General features: G+C 34.3%; 1 protein-coding gene across 1 annotated transcript; it reads right to left on the bottom strand.

Annotated features, from left to right (window-relative positions):
- Nucleotides 1-467: 467 nt before the first annotated feature.
- Nucleotides 468-17,737, bottom strand: LOC130803643 (exocyst complex component SEC10b). Its single transcript, XM_057667840.1, has 25 exons — nt 17,601-17,737; nt 17,183-17,244; nt 16,734-16,985; nt 16,564-16,638; nt 16,083-16,184; nt 15,805-15,855; nt 15,619-15,724; nt 15,312-15,431; nt 14,961-15,052; nt 12,108-12,276; nt 11,886-11,962; nt 11,631-11,729; nt 11,440-11,530; nt 10,267-10,352; nt 9,979-10,155; nt 5,585-5,638; nt 5,366-5,494; nt 5,084-5,176; nt 4,858-5,004; nt 4,507-4,604; nt 3,893-3,977; nt 2,647-2,705; nt 1,675-1,773; nt 1,480-1,563; nt 468-939 (listed from the first exon to the last, which is right to left on the bottom strand). The coding sequence occupies exons 2-25, from the start codon at nt 17,234-17,236 to the stop codon at nt 861-863; spliced, it is 2,478 nt and encodes an 825-aa protein (XP_057523823.1). The 5' UTR covers nt 17,237-17,244; nt 17,601-17,737; the 3' UTR covers nt 468-860.
- Nucleotides 17,738-19,160: the final 1,423 nt, after the last annotated feature.

Genomic DNA, 19,160 nt, shown 5'->3' with positions numbered 1-19,160 from the left:
AAAAACTCATAAATTTATACCGTATATTTCAAGTATCAACCATTATTTGCCTTTTATTCAAAATAAAAGATAGAAATATGTCCAAAAAATAATTTATAAGTATATCTTAAAATTTTATTTTCTTACTTCATATATACAAATATATCAGAAAATTAAATAAAATCGTACATCATACAAGCACTATCCAATTACAATAAAGCATGCATGTTAACTAAAATATATAAAATCGTAATTACAATAAAGCTAGCATGTTAACTGTTATGCGCTACGTTTACGTCCTTTGGACTTTTCTATAATAAAGTCAGATCAGATATTTCTTAAGGCCAATTTTAATTTTGATTTACGATCCTTAATCAAGGAAAGGGAGGATAATTTCATATTCGACATATACTCTTTTTGTCTGTTTGAGTTTATTAATATTTCCCATAACATATCACTTATAACACTTTTAGTAACAAATTTTAAAGGACAGCCGGACAGGAAAGTAATGTGTAATAAAAAAAGGCGCCAAAAAAACCGAATCTTTTGTTTCTTGTTTCCAACACAAACCCAAGTCAAAAAGGTTAAAATCATAAAAAAGATCAAAAATCACTAAGATTAAAATGTACATATATAAACAAAAGAAATGAACTAAACTAAAAAATATGCTACAAATAAGAGTTTCCAACCTTTATACAATAACTTCAAGATGCTTTTAACTCTCAAATACAGTTTGAAGAAGGAGCTATATAACCATGACTTTCGACTTTGATATCAAGCAACAACGCTCATGACAAGAACTCCGGCAAAGACAATAACCGCGTCTTCTTCCTCGAGAGTCTTGGAAAGTGATGTAAACCTTCCAATAACGCGGACTCGAACTAACCAAGGCTAGGCCACAATGAGCTGAGTTTTACTGCAAGTTTTGCTGACTTGTAATCATCCCGAAGCTGAATAAATCTGGATCACATATCAACGCGCCATTGTTTAGAAAACCCGTATTCTTTTCAAGATTTCAAACTTTTCTAACATCAAAAAACAACATCAGAAGTATCTAAGTCCGAAACAATTTAAGGGGGAGTTTGGTATAAATTGTGAAAAGGGAAGTCTTAAGGAGGGGTAAGGGAAATGATAAGGGTTATTGTTGTTAATTGTTTGGTATAATTATGTAACGGAAACACTTTTTTACAAAAAGTGCTACTCGAGCTCTGAGAGTGGAAACAAATTGGAGGAATCAATTACCAAAAGGAAACAGAAATGGTTACCTAATTATCTTAACAAACGCAAAGTAACGGATTTGCTTATCCGTTTCCCTTACTTGATCCAAAACAATGCATATCAAACACACCCTAAGTGTTTTTTGGTTACCGATAGAGTGATAGAGCTGGATCTTTACTAAGAATTACAAACTTGTAAGAAAATTATGCAGGAAGGTTGCGTAAGCGGCCGGATATATTAGCAAACACTCGAATGAAGCAGAGAATTAGTATATAGCATTACCTTTGTACGTCTTTACGGATACTAGGGGTCCCCTCAAACAGAGTAGACAGACTTTCAGGAGCAACAATGAAGACATTTGCCAAGCTGAAGAAATGTAAGTTCGGTAAGTTAACAATGCGATCAAGTACATAATTATGATATAAGTTAACAATGCGATCAAGTACTTAATTATGATATAAGATTCATGCATCTTACATTCCCAATGCTTCAAATTTCTCATCGACAGAAGGAGCGTTGAAACTGCGCACAAATTCTCCATACTCTGTTATATCACGTTTCAGGCGCAACCCTCCACTAAACAATACAAAGATTAAATTATGTCAACTAAATATTTACCAGTAGGTGTAGAATATAGCCATTTTCTAAAGCCCCTAAAAAAAAGTGACCAAGCAAAATTTTCATAGGGCACTTCAGCATTTGATACTCAACACTCAATTATAACCTAATGGAAGTTCCATCTCCTCGCCATTCCATATCCTCACGGTCAGTCGAAATGTTCTATTCGCATTACTTGATGAGAAATCTTTCATTTCTCTCCTGACCCTACTGGACCACTATGAACCAGTAAATTATCACGTTCTGGCAGTAATCGTCCATCCAGGAGAAAACTTTTTACCATTTACAATGTAATTAAAAGGTCACTCAGATCTTAAAATGAGTAAGTAAAAGCTTACCCAAATTATATGTACTTAGCAAATCAGTTACCTAAGGAATAAAAATCTCCAGGACTTGGTTTGTATATTCAGGAGGCAATTTTTAATACATTCCACCTATGTTACTTGGACTCGGAAACTGATGATGGATACTAGTACGTGTCTAAGTGTCAGATATGTCTAAATATTCAATTTTACGCCTAAAATGAAGTGTCTAAGTGCTATACCAATGTCCGAGTATCAACGATCAGACACGGATACGTGAAGCAAAATGAAGAGTCCGAGTAATATAGCATTCCACATATAAATGCATGCACAATCACATTGAAGTTTCCTTGACACATAATGGCCAAACTTGAGTATTTGGTGCTGATAGAAACTGTAACAAATCCCAATACTTCGTTTGTAATAATCTATTTAACAATTTATTTGTTTATAATTCCTCAAAAGCAAAGTACTTCTAATCTAAAACCAAGCAAAAGATGGTATTAGCATGCTGTACAAAGTGCGTTACCTGGGATTAAAAGTGAATTTCTGCCAATGGCTGAGCAGCAACTTATGCAAGCGGTTTCCCTAAAACATGAAACCACTGTCAAGTTGAACGAAAAAAATCATCCAAAAACATCTATGACAGGCGATCTAAAATGAAAAGTTTAGGGCTTAGTTGCTAGGAGTTCTTTTTGCTACATAATATTGCCAGAATGTTTTGGATTATCCAGTATAGGATTTTTATTCTGTTAAATGATAAGTTTTCAGACACTAAAAACCTATACTTAGAACTTGGAACAAATAAGTATTATAGAAAGAAAGTTACATATCCTTGTTTGCTTTGACTGCAACAGGTTTCACGTCTTATGTTTGACAAAAATTTAATCCTTGAGGACATTTTGTCACTGAATCTCAAACGCAGTATAAATAAAGGTCGCCGTTTTTCTCATAATTTTATTTCTATTTGGGAAAAAAGAGACATCATGATAATAGGTATCTGCTTATATTGTTGGAAAAATTACCGTGAATAACTTTTTGTTAATTTTCCTACAATAATACCAACCATTGATTAACCATGAATAATACTAACTTAGGGGTTATTTTCCTAGCATAATACCAACTTTAGTAGTTTATTAACTAATTTACCAATTTTTTTTGGTCTTATAATCATCTATAGTTTGATTTTTAACATGTTAGGAATTTTCTAGGAAAACACCCGTTTAAGTTGGTATTATTCATGGTTAATCAATAGTTGATATTATTGTAGGGAAATTAACAAAAGGTTGTACTATTCACGGCAATTTTTCCTATATTGTTTTAACAGTGTTACTATCAGCCATTAAATTGAATCACTGATATGGCCTGCATCTGCAAAGGCTGAAAAGAAGCAGAAACCATAAGTTACGGTGCAAAGATATAAGCTTTTATCATGATCGTTAAGTTACGGTGCAAAAATTTAATCTCTATGCATTCGGGTCTATGGACTTGAGCATTCAAATTTCAATAGTGCGGTGATTGTTCATGCTTTTGCCATCAATTCTTCATCAGGATACTTAAAGCCGTCGATCAAAATGCATGATACAAAATGCATAAGCAGTGGATTTTTGGGGTTATACAGTATGCACCAGTGTGCAAAAGGCAGAACCATAAACCACATGTACAAATGAAACTCATAGGTAGAGTATCAGAATGACAAAATTAAAAAGAGTCAAGCACAATCATGAAATCCGCAAAAGTAAATCAAGGTAATAAGAAGTTACAAATTTTTATACCAATTCAGTAAGAAACGCCTGCTTGTTGAGACCCTCTAATGCAGTGAACGCGGACTCCAGGACACGCGAAAGATAAGTAACAACTCTGCAACAGTGAAAATCAAAATAATGAATGTCATTAATGCATTAATTTCAATTCTCCTCAAAATAAACTAACCATGAGGCTATTACCGTCACCTAAAGGAATCCACAATGTATTTATGGCCCGTTTGGTTAGTAGTACTAAATGGTGGTAATGAGAATGATTTATAGCGTAAAATTTCATCAAAAGTTCCATATCATTCCTATGGTAATGAAACTTTGATCATAAAATTTTTTTTTTGTTTACAAATTTCCATTACCACCTTATACCACCTCTCCCAATGGTAATACATTGGAATGAATTTTATGAAAAAAATGAGATGATTGAAGTTGGACAAGCATGACCATCAAGGTAGCCAAGATATTTTTCAACCAAAATTACACTAGTTTTTCATTCTCATTACCACCGTTTAAAACCACCTAACAAACGGGCTGTCAAAGTAATGAGAGAATTAGCCATGCAAATGAATATGCTTCAGATCCGTATCAGCCAAAAGTGGCATGGGAAACCAAAAATAAAATTAAATAAGTACCTCGTACATGCACTAGTAGGCCTATGATCAGGAACAATCCCATCATCAGGAGAGCGGTAGTCAGTTGCCTTTTGCTCCGCTGATAACAACCTTTCGACCTACATGAGCCAGAATACAGGTTAAACCCTACTAGAGGAATTAACATGAAGGTTAAAATACGATATGAAAAAAAGAAAAAGTCGTAAATGCAATATGCCAATATCATAGTCTTACTTATGTGAGGAATCAGACAAAGCAGAAAATAAACATCATTCTTTGAACTATCAAGAACTAGATAACAGGTTTTAAAAGTTAAAATTGTCCTTCAATTAACTGCATAAATAGGAAGTTGACAAGATTTTGGTATCAGACCTCAGCCATCACAGTGTCAATGCATTGCTGTAGTCCTCTATGAGCAGCAGATTCTGCTTTAGACATTGCGTTGGCCATCTCTTCACATGATGCAGCATGTGCCCCATCAACAGGCAGCAAAAGCCGAGATATCGAATTGGCAAAATACTGTAGAATCAGATTTCTTAAGTAAATGATTCTTAAACAATCATCTTCGATAGGTAATAGTATAACCTCTACAACATACTTGCTGAACTAAAGCCACACTACTCGCACAACGCTGTACAGCAACCATGAACGATCTGAAGCTGCTCTCACCAGCTGCGGCCGCTGCTTCTGCCTATACATAACCAATTGACAGAAACTGAGTCGAGCAATAGACAGAAGCCAAAATATGAGCAAAGTTCTGCAAATTGTTAAAGCCTTCATAATTTATTAATTATAAATATAAAGCATTTCCTATTGCAATCATATCTATCTAAAAAATTTTCACATGGGTGTTCAGTAGCTAAGCCATAAAGGAAATTACAGCAGAAGCAGCAGCAGCAGCTACTCTCCTACTGATATTTGTTCCTAGCACAAATCTTTCCCGCAAAGCTGCAGCCTCAGTCAAGCCTTCCCTAGCCCGTTCAAGGCCTTCAGTTAAGTACCTACTTACCTGAGCATATACAAATAACCATTCGAAATTAATTCATTATGGTTCAATGACCAAAGAAAATGAAAGAAAAGTAGAAGTGTGCCTACTTACTTGATCCAAAAGACAAGTGAACACGGCTCTTACATTTGCAGCAAGTACAGATGGCTGAATGAAAATATCAAAAGATCAATCATTTAGTAACAGTCATCAATATCCTATGTGATTAAAAATCAGGACCAGTACATATAACTACATAGTCTTAGACTAAAACAAGCCTCAAAATTCAGAGAGTTAAATGAAATATAAGCAAATCAAACGATAATTTATTTCACTTCCAGCCATTGTTACATGAAAGGAGGGTAAAAAGATTGCTGCTTCAACTCTATACCCAGCTAAATGCCAAGTATCACATAGTGATTCACACAATTAAGTTCATGATTAAAGTAAGGAATGCTACTTTCAATTGTACAAGCATGTATCTAAAGTCCTAAAACAATCCAAGACATTTTTCTTTATGATAGTAATTCAAGACATTTGAGATAGTAAGAACCATATGATGATACAACTTTAATCAAATTAATATTTGCTCCTCGGTGTCCATAGTTTTCCAGTTGACATTTCCCCTCACAAAATGTCAATTGAGATAGTAAGAACCATAAGAGATACTCCCTCTGTCCCTATGAGAATGCACTCAAATTGGTTTGGGTGAAATTTAGTGGCAAGTGAAATTGGATTAGAGAATAAGACAAAAAATAAATAGATGTAAGAAATGAATGGTTAAGATAGAAAGAGATGATAAGTTTGTGAATGAGATTTAAAGAAAGAAAGTGGGGTCATTGCCAAAAAGAGAAAGGGTGCAAAATGAGTGGGACAAACTAATATAGAAAGAGGTGCAAATTGAGAGGGACAGAGGGAGTACAAGATTGTGAAGCTAGAGATGTTCCTTGCAATTAGAGACTTCATGAAATCTTCTGCACACTCCCGAAAAGTTAGATTAACACATCATCATAATGCCTACCATTTTGCCCACTCTTTGTACTCCAACACAATCAAATTTTTTATAATCAGATAACCATAATAACAACCTAGCTCACATCACTAAAATGAAATTACATAGCATTTCCACTTATATCATCCTTGTTAAGCCTCTAGGAAGCAGTCAACACGTATCTTTCTCACAGCATGTGCTATATTAAACCATCCCCTACCCACGCAAGCCTACAAACACATGGTCCCCATTTCGCACTACCCCCCTCTCTCTACACCAGGACGCCACCTTGAGCGTTTAGAGTCACATTTTGTGGTGATTGGGGACAAATGTTACTGGATCCCGGAATGTGGCTACGTTCCACATTCCATGTAACTATGTTCAACACTTTCAATCACCTTGTCCTCAAGATGAAAATGTCAAAATTGACGAGTCAATGGCTAAGGTTGCTTCTTAAAATGATCAATTGCAACACTTAAATAATCCTTTGTCCCTATACTCCGAGCATTTGCACACAAACCAAGAAAAATGGAGAAGGTGGGTATCTTAGTAGGGTACGTAGGCAAGGTCATGTCCTTTAAAGGAGTAATAATAGGTTTTAATATAGGAGTTGTGAGGTTTTTTTGGAGTATTGAATGTCAAAATTGACGAGTCAATGGCTAAGGTTGCTTCTTAAAATGATCAATTGCAACACTTAAATAATCCTTTGTCCCTATACTCAGAGCATTACACAAACCAAGAAAAATGGAGAAGGTGGGTATCTTAGTGGGGTACGTAGGCAAGGTCATGTCCTTTAGAGGAGTAATAATAGGTTTTAATATAGAAGTTGTGAGGGTTTTTTGGAGTATTGAATGTAGAGTTGTATCGAAAAACAGGAACGTAGCAAACTATATGGGGACGAAATAAAATAGTAAATGTGGAAAAATCTGAGGACATAGGGAGTGACAATTAGGTTAACTTTTTACTCAAGGTGAAATCCATAATTGTAGATTAAGCATATCAAGATCTTCCTTATGATAAGAACAGAAATAATCAAGCCAATTAAGGGGTGTTTAAAGGCTTCAGAAATGCAGCAACTTGGTGAGATTATCTACTACCATCAATACAATGTCTACACCTTTGGACTTAAACAACATCTTAACCAAATGCATAGAAATGTGTTTTTTAATCCTAACTTGGTTAAGTAGGGTTTGTAAACAGTCATCTGAAGCTTTTTACATTGACGAATTTCAATCTACTTATTTGCACATCTCACTCCAAAATCAAACCCAACTCATGTAGGTCTTCATATATTCAGAAGTCCTCGATATAATTGGGCGGCTAAAAGTGCCTAAAACTATATTTCCAGTAGATCTTTTCAATAGATGACCGGTGAGAGGCCTTGCAATATGAGCATAAGTGATATCAGTTTGCACTAATATTGTGAGCCCCAAAAACCCTTGTAAAACCTTTAGATTCTTAGAAATTTACCATTGTTCCCTATCTTCTCCTTAGGTAAAATAGCCCATATAATCCACCTTCGTCCATCCTCACATATTTCTTTGTATTGTCATATAAACTATCACCTACACATGACCATGGTCTACCAAACTTTCATTGCAATACTTCTCCAGGCTAGAACCATGAAATAGAATAAAATCCAAAAAGGATAAGTCAAATTTCTACACAAAACACCTAAGAGTCATGAGTGATCGAAAACAAGTTGGTGATGACGAAGAATTTTCAATGGCCCTTATAAGTCAATAATATGATTGTTGGCATATATTCTCTCCAAACTCAAATCTTATGATATGTGGACTTAGGGTAGATCTTGGAAAACATGTGTGCTATAACTCATCAAATATGTCTTAAATCACTTGTGCGGCATCCTTTTGAGAATAATCACCTTATTTAAAGTATGGTTGTCACCACAAAATATCCAACGCCTCCAGGAGATGCATTATCAACAAGCAACATGACGGTGCCCTTCCTTAACCACGGCCTACCTTGTAATCCAAAAAAAAAAAACTTGGCTTCTTCAAATTTCTATTCGTATGGTGTATGTTTTTTTATTTTGTATGTAATGACCATGAGAGCTATGGGCATTATCAAACGCCTCCTCATTCATCCAATGGCTGCCTGTATAAAACCCATCCTTAATTTAGTCGTAGCGTAGGTCAATCCCCAACTAGCCTTCGATGTACCTAAAACAAGTCTATGTTTGCCTCCATGTTTGTGGTCCTATCCACCTTATCAACTCCTTTAGCACAAATTATACTAGCAACATACAATTTGGCCTCCTCTCCAATCAATAAAATTCCTCCCATGCTCCACATAGGAAACCCACGTCGCCATGAACAACTCAAACCATTGATCATTTCCGTCCCTTCATGTATCTGAAAGACTACATTTCCACCTACTACTAATAAGTGATCTTGCACCAAGGGCACATCACTTGCTTCCTCTATCGGCTTAAAAAATCTAAACTCGTTTCACTCTCAAGATCCATCCATCTAGCTTTTCTCAGTCAAACACTTGAAAATGCATTTCCTTGATCTCCCAAAAAAAATGAGTTTCAAGTCGATTCAAGGGATATCACATTGTTTGTCGACATTTTGACAATACAAAAATCATTTATGATTGGACTTTAGAGGAGTTCGTGTTGCAATGCATTACGAGAACGGAAGGGAAGATAGAACAATATAGATATTGATTAATCATTATGCAAGAAACCTTCTTACAACTACATACTTTCAAGTAATTTGGAAATCCTCAAAAAGAAAAAACCAATATATTAAGCTCTGATTTGGCTTTTCAATTATATTCCCACAAAATTTCTAACCAGATATTTATACGGTCTAGTTAATGTAAACAAAAACAAAATTAAATGGCACTTCCAATTATATCCTAATTATGCCTTTGGCAACTGATAGATCATGAGGTCTTACTAGAGTCATTGTATAGCAAGTGTCACGAGGTCTTGCTCACACAAGTAATTTTTAAGACAAGGGTACCTCTTAAAGTCATAAAATCAACGTTAACACATAAAAGACATTGAATTTTTAAGCCTTTAAAGATCACTTGAAAGTAGATATCATGATCATGCGAGTCAAAGTATGTATTGTTTTGCAGACGCGGTGAAGCAAACTGCAAAAATCTCCGTGAATTCGTGCTATCGGTCTCAAAACCACTTTCACGGTTGTCACAGGCAATAATGCAAAGTGGTGATGCGGCTAATATTTTGTACTATGTTTTGTTCTTCAAGCCACATTATTACTTTATAGTTTATATCAAAAAAGTTGTACAGATCAACCTGAATATGTCAATTTCAAGACGCAGAGTAAACAGTATTCTACTTACAATATTACCTTAGTCAACTTTGACAATAAATAAAATTTCATTCTACAGTAGAAAGTGACACAGCTAAAGATACCCACAAATCATGACCAGGAAATGAGTAGACATAGCACTTGCAAAACTCTGGTGAACCACAATCAGTACAAATAGGAGAGGAAAAGAGCTTGAAAATATAAATTACCTGCGTAGACAATATATTGCACCTTGATACTGCTTCCTCATTCCAACGAATAAATTCTGTTACCACAGCAACTGATATTTGTTGATGATTAGAGGCTATAGAAGCCCCTTTAAATCGTCCAATACTCCCAGTTCCACTTCCTAACTCTGAAAGGCTTTCAGCACGTAATTCTTCCATCTACATAGTAGATTTATACATCAAACAAAATCACATATTACAGCACTGCAGCAGGTTTAAAATCTGAAATTTCTCAAGCCTAGACGAAAAAGGGGGTAGAACAGTTCCAACCTTTGCTTGATATAGTTGTTTAAGAGATTCCTGTTCATGTTCAGGATAATCCTCTTTATGTGCAGAAAATAAAGATTCTGTTAGACCTGAAACATTAAGCCAGAAACCAATTAGCTGATGCCTACAGGACAAAAAAGACCTCTGGTTTAAAGCACAAATGCATGGGCGAGCTTTCATTTCAGCAAGCTATGCCTTTTGCAGATCTCTGAAAAAGATATGAAAATTGCTATTGGCCCTTCCACTTAAGTATATGATATGACTATATGAGATATAAGTATCACGTTAAGAGGGTCATTTTGATATGGAATCTTAATCGCTGAAAAACCATAAAAACTCAAGGTCAAACATTGACCACACAATAACCATCACACTAAAAGAATATACTTTATCTAATTCTATTTATGTCATAAGATGCAATTTCGTCCACTTTCTTAGTAAGTTAAACTTTCAACAGGCTCATGACACAATTCAGAGTATAGTATAGTAGTAATTTTATTGATATAGTTTTTCTTTCTAATATTAAAGTAGGGTATTTTAGAATTACATATTAGGACTTTACTGGTTTTTGTGTTGGTCATTTTGGCATCATTATTTTTGTATTTTAGAGTGTAAGACTAATATTAATTTGTGAGGTAAGCTTGTGTGCTTGATTTTATTGTGTAATTGAGCAATTAAAATGTTTCCGAGACTTGTTGCAAAACCATTCAAATCCTTTTTATAGATTGATTGCGAGACTCAATACTAGTCCCATTTATATTCTATTTTAGGCCATTGAAAAGAGTAATTGACTATCTAAATTTAGTAAGTTAAACTTTCAACTTGCTCATACTGCCCTTAAAGATACCTGTAAGCATAACTACATTAACAGACAACCTAGTGGCCTCATCAAATGTACAAACCAACAAAAGGAATTATTGTTATGGCATTTCAACTAAATTATTTACAATGGAGCGCTACTCAAATATGCTTGACTCCAGTACCTCACGTGAATTGAATGGACAAAAGTGTGCAAAACCTGTACAATACAGTACCACATAATTTATAATGTGCGCATATGTGACCATATAGAACTCTCAAGAGCAATGCTAGCTTTATACTCAATAAAGCATTGTATTAAAGTAGTACTCTAAATACAGTCTCTTTTTAAAAAGAATGAAGAACAAAGAATATTACCCTCAACATCCAAGTCTCCACAGCCAACTACACGAAGATCCCTTGCAAGTTCCTGGGTTTTCTCATAGGCAACAGCTAACATTCTAAGGTACTGCGGCAAAAAAGGGGAGATAATGATGATTTTCTCCTGTTGTGACAGAACAGTAAGAAATTACAAAACCCAAAATCAAAGACATGGAATCACAGCTTACTACGAGGAGCCCACCCTCTTCCAATGGAGGAGGATGGAGAAGAGATGGCTTTCGTAACAACTTATCCAAAAGTGCAGTGACCCTTTGTTCCAAAACTCTCTGCAACACGTTATAGTAACAATAAAGGGGTTATCAACATATAAGGTCCTCCTATGCAACTTTTATTAAGCAACACAGATAGTATTAAAAATCTCCAAACAAAAGGAAAGCAGAGAACAAAAGTGGAAATACAAGGAAGGTAAACACCTACACTACCTGAACAAGGATTGACATAACTTCGTTTGGGGATGGAAATACAGCCATTATAGTCGCAGATTCTTTCCTAACAGTATCTGTCATAATTTTTCAAGGAAAAAGAAACTCCAATCAAATAAATGCGCATGCTTCCAACTTCCAAGATTAGAAAACAAAAAAAAGAGCTCTTTGTTTACGTTCTTCAATTTTATTATAAATTGAGCATCCCAAGTGAAAATCAACCTGCTATCTCCTTGTATAATGAGGAAAGTCCACGAGCAACATTACTCGGATTGGCTTGTGAGCCTTGTTCACCAAGAACCAATCTGTTGTCTGCGTTCATGATCTCTACATCAATAAACATCGGACGTGTTGCCACATAGTGCTGCATGGCGCTGCTGCCCCTGTTAAACTACTCAAAAGGTGAAACAAATCAATAATTTGAAAGAATAAATATTTGCATAATAATCATTGCAATTGATTGCCTGGGTTGTAGACTATAATAGATAGGTCAAATAAAGAATACTATCAATGTGACACTCTATCACGTCAATTTGTTTTCATACATGCAGCAAACCACATATGTTGAAATCAAGGTTTTGGCATTGCATTGTATGATTTTGGATAGGTAGTGGATACCAATTAAGAACTATAATTAGTCCTGATTCCTAAATTCTTAACTCGCTATTACTCCTGGCCAATAATCAAATAAGCTAATTGGATTTTTTGCTTACCCTTACTCGCCAACAACCTAAGAAAAAACGGACGGTTGGAATGGGTTGTAATATGACCATACATTGATTAAATTCTTACCATTTTTTATTCACTAAGATTTAAGAATAAAAAGTAGGGTATAAGCTAAAACTAGAATAAGACCCTTGTCGGGTAAATGTTTAACATCTAAAAATTCAACTACTTATATAAAAATGCTTGGTAAATTTATGCTTCATTGATGTAGCTGATATATGAAAATTGACAATTGAGGTAACACCACAATTTATCCTAAATTATCCTCAACGAACTTATTTTTTAGTCAACAATCATGATTCATTTTGTGAATTTATTACTATTGAATCTATTATTGCAACATATTCAATATAGAATTATGTAGTCAATTCTCACAATTCTTTATAAGATATGAAACTTTTTTAAAATCGTATTCAGTTCTTAAAAGTTAACATAGAGTTAATGATTTATAATACCATAAATATAAATCCATTATTTCTATTCACCATCATCTTTATTTTCTTGTAGTCTTGTTCTCCTCCTAGTATGGTGGTATTAATGGGTGCTCATGATTTCCCAAACTAACTATTTTATTTTATATTTGGTGCAAATATAATTATTTTGTTGTTCATTTACAAATAATAATACATATAGAGCCCAAAAACAATATATCATCACTTGCCATAGTGCAAAAACAAGGACACTTCATATTCGTCTAGTTGCTAAGGTTTTGAAATTTATCAACTAATTATACCGCCATCATAAAGTTTAGAGTCAACCCAATCTTTGTTGTTGTTATTGATCATGAAGGTGCGAAAAACATAATTTTATATAAGTTTTAGGGATGTCTCATGGTCTCGTCCAATATGACAACCCGATCACCATTGCTTGATCAATACTGCAATCACGACTTGTATAGCACTTGCATTAATTACAACATTATTAATGACCCTTTTTTGTTCACAATATTATCAATTATGTTCCATCTCTTTAAAGTTTATCTTTATATCATATTCTAAAACATTGACCTAAACGTCCATCCATATTAAAAAAAATTGTAGATGTTCTCACGATTGCATGTCGCAGACGTAGGCCCTCACGGTGTTATAACACTTATAACTTGTTTTGCAAAAAGTCACAACGTGAATTGTTAACTCGAAAAATTTTCATTTTATCATAGTAATTCAAATTTTCTAGAACATATATTAAAATTAAAGCATAAAATAGACCTTCGATAACATAATACATTTTTAAAAAGATACTAAAGAATGATATGTTATGATAACAGCTATGAATGGTTTATACTCCATAATTTTAAATCATGGTCTATGGGTTACGTAACAGGGTTTTGCAGAACAGTAAGCTCAAAACATGTTATAAAGCCATTACTTAACTGAACAGCTCATTTTTATTTCATCACCTTCTTTCTCCTACTTTTCTCTCTCTATTTACCAAATGATAGCAAAAAATGGATTTCATTTTGAAGAGAATTAAAAACATTAATCTATATTTATATTTTATATTTCTAGTTTTTTACTTAAAAGTCAAATTGTTTACAAAATTCGACAAATTAATTTATTTTTTATCAATGACTAATAAATGAGTTTCGGAGACAAAGAAAATTTGCCAACAATTTCTTTTCAACCACATGTTAGAAAAGCATTTTTTTCCTAGTATTTAAATTTTGTTAGCTGGACCAATAAGGCAATTTAAACTCCAATACAACAAACACTACGATAAACTGATTTAACTTCTCAAACCTCCAATATACCTCACATAAGCTATTTTTGGCCAAACCAGCCACTAGATTAGCTCTTTACTAAACATCAAATTACATCCATCACTCGAGTGACATTGATCAGGCAAAAAGATTGTGGATAAGATGTCTTCAGCCAATTCATCATATCAATTAAGCTAACTCCTTGGCCCAAAACTTGCATAAGATCAACTATATTTTGACAATAATTGCTCTCTTTAATCGTAAATTAATGCAACGAAAATCATTAGCATCAAAATTAGTAAGGCAAGAGAAAAATAAAACATGCAAAATAGGCTACAATGAACGCTCAAAACAAATGATTTTGGTGGTCTTATGAACAAGCACTTGCTCATCTGATATCCTTAAGTGTACAACATTGAATTATCTAATGTCAAGGGCCAGAAAATAATTTTGTCAACACTCAACAGTTAGTGGGAATCAAGAAGGCTCAAGATTTATAGCTTTAATACACTAAGCATCTTAAACAAGATATAGATCCACTAAATATCGTGTTGTACATATGTGAAGATATAGAACATTGAGCACAAATAACAAATAAGGTAAACCAATCATAAAATTACAAACAACAATTTGGAAAGAAGAAGAATCACCTGGGACAATATTTTGGCACATTCGGCCATGGCTGACAGCTCCCTTCTTTGAGATGCAGCATCGAATCTTTGTAATAATCTATTCTCTAATTCTAAGAAACAACAAACAAGAATATGTTAAGAAGTCTAAAGGCGGGTACACCAAAACAAAACAGCTTTCCTTTAGAAAACTTGATTCATTTAATGTCATAAAACAAAAACAAATGCATCAATTGGTTCTTCAGATTTCATCACCAAGAAAGAAAGAAAGTCTTCACTTAATTCATTTTATGTCATAAAACCAGATTTCTTCAGATTTTGCATATTAATGGCAACAGAATCAGAACCCCTTAAGCTTAATGAAAGACTTACCATTGCAGTAGTCTTGGAGATTAGCAACAGCAACTTCTAAACCTCTACTTGCAGCAGCATTTCCTGCGGCCGACTGTACTCCTATACCTTGTCTTCCTACGTCTTCCTCAGCAAATTGCCCTGTTTGAACAACATTAGAAATGAATATATGAACGGATATTTCAAGAATCAATGCACCATGAGAGAACAGGAATCACAGAAAAAACGACCCTCTGCATCACTATATTAATCTGGGACATAAAGCATAAAAATTATATAAACCAATCGCATTAAAAGTTCAACTTTATAGGTTAACATGACATCTTACGTAGCTTTTGAGCAATTGAAGCAGCCTCAGCAACACGGCTGTCGTCAGAAAACAGAGGTGAAAGTTCCATAAGATCTCCAGGAGTGCTATTAAACTCCATCAAATACTGTAAGACATGTTTAAACAAATACAAAAATTAGGGCATCTTCAATGATTTATCACTGAAGGTCCAGCAACTAACAATACCTTTATCAGATCGATTGTTTGACTTGCAGTTTCTCGCTGAGCATCTGCACTCTGGCAACAAAAGATATTATATTTATTAACATCAGCATTGAGAAACCATGCATAATCAGGAAATATTGGGTATAAGAACAGATACTCCAGAACTGTGCAAAATCCAGGGATCCATAATGAACAACTACGGATAATAGTATTAATGCTTGTACAATCGTCATGAAAAGAAGCGTAAACGCAATACTAGCAGTACCTATAACACAAATTGCAATAAAAAGACGTTTCACCTGTAGATGATCACCAATTTTAGCTGCAGTCTGTCCAACACTTGAGATGCGGGAATCCAACCTCGCAAAGCTATCAAACAGCCCATCAACTCCTTTTTCAAGCTGAAAGTAAAAGTTAAAGGAGTATATTGGTTCATCAATACTCTTAACAATTAACAGTCAAAGCTATATCATACGATAAGGTTTTAAACGATTACAACCTCACAGCAACGCGAAGTTTCAGAAGAATCAGTTCTGCATACAACTCATGGTTTAAAAATGGTACACGGAATAGAGGGGAACAAGCAATGAAAGCAAAAGCCCCGACTAGTAGTTCTTTAAGACACAAACACACACCTCGTGCCATGAGTATAGTGATATGTTCAATCATAACACTTTCTATCACTCTAAAAGAGAAAATAACTAAGCTAGGGTAACAAATTAAAATCTTATCAAACTGGTTTGCATTAAGCCATGAACACGAATGCATTAGCACACTAACCTCAGCAAGTGTCTTTCGATGCTTAGCATCCTGTTGGGAGACCTCCTTTTTGAGACCGCTAAGCCTTGTATCAACCTTCATAATTCACCACATCCGAGTAAAAAAAAAAGGAGAATGACTCCCATATACACACAAGTAGTATCATTTAAGTCTTAATATTGAAAGTTTACCCGTTGCCGGAGATCGATTAACTCCTTGCAAGAATCTTTAAAAAGTGCCAATAAAGCATCTACTTCTGGAAACAAAGGCATGGACAGCCCTTGCGCTGCTTTGGTTGCATCAGACGACATCCGACCATTCGCCAATACATCATTGGCACCCATATTACCATGCCCATCATGTCCATCCCCATCATCTTCTTGATAAGAAGGTAGCAACTCATTCACAAGATTACCAAACAACGCGTCAAATGAAAAATCCCCCTACATAAGCCAACAAATTGAACCTCAAAAGTTTATTTTTCTCCTCAACATCACATAAAAGGTGGGTATGTATGCTAAATTGGTAATGCCATACATTGCAAACAATCCAAAAACCATGGATCCATAAACAAACTGAATATGACTATACAAATACAAATACAGTTATTATAACTCAACATTAACTATTATTCTTTTACCTTAAAATCTTCTATGTCCAAAATCAAAGGCCCATTACCAGTACTCTCTTTCATCTCCTTCTCTGCACAATAAATTGAAACATATATTACCCAAAACCCAGAAAAAAGATACAAAATTTACTGCCAAAACCCGAATTCCTTGATGTATACAAGATCTTATAAATAACATATCTTAAATTCAATCAGAAACATGTTTTGAACGAAAATGACAGCTTCCCAGTTCAATTTACTACCAGTTAAGCATTAAAACAATAAAATTCAACAATTTGTTCAATGTTTTCATAAAGCAAAATGAAGCAGGTTAACTACAAGAAATGTAACATGGCAAAAGGGGAAAAAACATTTAAGTATTCAATTTTATTCCGCACTCCTATTAAAATTATAAACAACAAAGTAGAGATGAAATAAAACTAGAAACCTGATTGCGTTTTCTGGTAGAAATGGATTTGGTAGATCGAAAGAAAATTTGCAGAGGAGAATGGAAATGAAGGAGAGAGACGAAAAAGAGAACAGCTATGATGAAATCCAAGTGATCAGACTGACCATTTTGTCCTTATGAATTTTTGAAATTCTTGAGTGAAAAAAAAAAATAATTAAATAAACGAAGTTTTAAAAAAATCCAAAAAGTAAGCGTCCAAATCCTAAAGCTGTGCTTTGGAGCTGAACAGCATATAAGACAAACTAGCTGTTCGCAGTTACTAACTGCAAACAGCTATTTTGTCTTTTATAGCTGTTCGCAGTTACTAACTGCGAACAGACCTAATCTACAAAATCAGATCAGTTTCTGTTTTTCGCAAAATCGCATTTCTAAAACCCTACTTCACTCGACATTTTCACCTTCTCCCTCTAAACCCATTGATTCATTTCATCAAATCGTGCAATCCTCTTTGAATTTGGCACTTCAAAATTAGTGTGGGATACTATAGCTTGCACAAAGGTAAATTTTTTTGTGTTTTTTGGTGTATATTTGGATTTTAGGGTTTTAACCAAATTTGTTTATTTTTTCAAATGTAGGTTTCTAGTTGTTAAATCAAGACTAATCTTAATCATCCATAAGCATTGAAGGTAATTTCTAATTGTTTTTATAGCTTTATGTTGGATTTTGAAGTAATGTTGTTGTATTATTTGATGTTGATTAGAAAATGTTGATGTTGATGTTGGTATTAGAAATGTTATTTGTGAACTTATGAATTGATTTATTATTTGGATTATGTGTATTATATATGTATGAACTTAGCTACATTATGAATTTGAATTATTTGTAGACCAAAAAAGATTATAATCAAATGAATATAATGTACTTGTATGGACATGAGTTGATGTTGATGTTGATTTTCTTTGTATTAATGTAGAAAATGGCATCATTTCGCGTCACTATAGTATGTTTTTGGAATGGTTGTATTAGAGAAAATAATGACAAAGTTCATTATGTTGGGGGAAGACGTAAGTTGTTTGCTTGCAATTCGAACATAGATTTGAACCACTTTAGACGTTTTATATCTTCTAAGATTGGATTGGACCCTACTAGAAGTACCGTAAATATAAGTTTTAAATATGCCTTGAGTGGAGAATTTATTGCCTTTCCTGTTGAGGATGATGAGGCTATAGATGCGATGTGGGAGCATTCAACGTCCACCAAAATTCCCTCTTTGGAGTTATACGTAGAAGAAGTACCATTAGGGAATGTAGTTGCTTCTAATCCAACTCCTACCCCTATGCCTATATTAACTCAGGAAACTGTAAATCCCGTCGTTTCTTCCGCATCTTGTATTTTTTTCTCAACCCCCTACGAATCAAGTTCCAATTGATTCAATGGTTAACTTAATTCTCATCAACATTTGGTTAATTACATACTAATTACATTTGCGATCGTTAGCTGTGGGCGTGGGAGCATATTCTTATCGGCCAACCTTACAGAACCGTTGGTCGTGGTGATACTGCTCCTCCACCACAACCAGACCCAAATTGTAACAGGCTC

Source organism: Amaranthus tricolor, chromosome 17 (assembly GCF_026212465.1).
Source record: "Amaranthus tricolor cultivar Red isolate AtriRed21 chromosome 17, ASM2621246v1, whole genome shotgun sequence".
In the NCBI taxonomy this organism is placed as follows: domain Eukaryota; kingdom Viridiplantae; phylum Streptophyta; class Magnoliopsida; order Caryophyllales; family Amaranthaceae; genus Amaranthus; species Amaranthus tricolor.
This window is presented reverse-complemented; position numbering and strand designations above follow the sequence as displayed.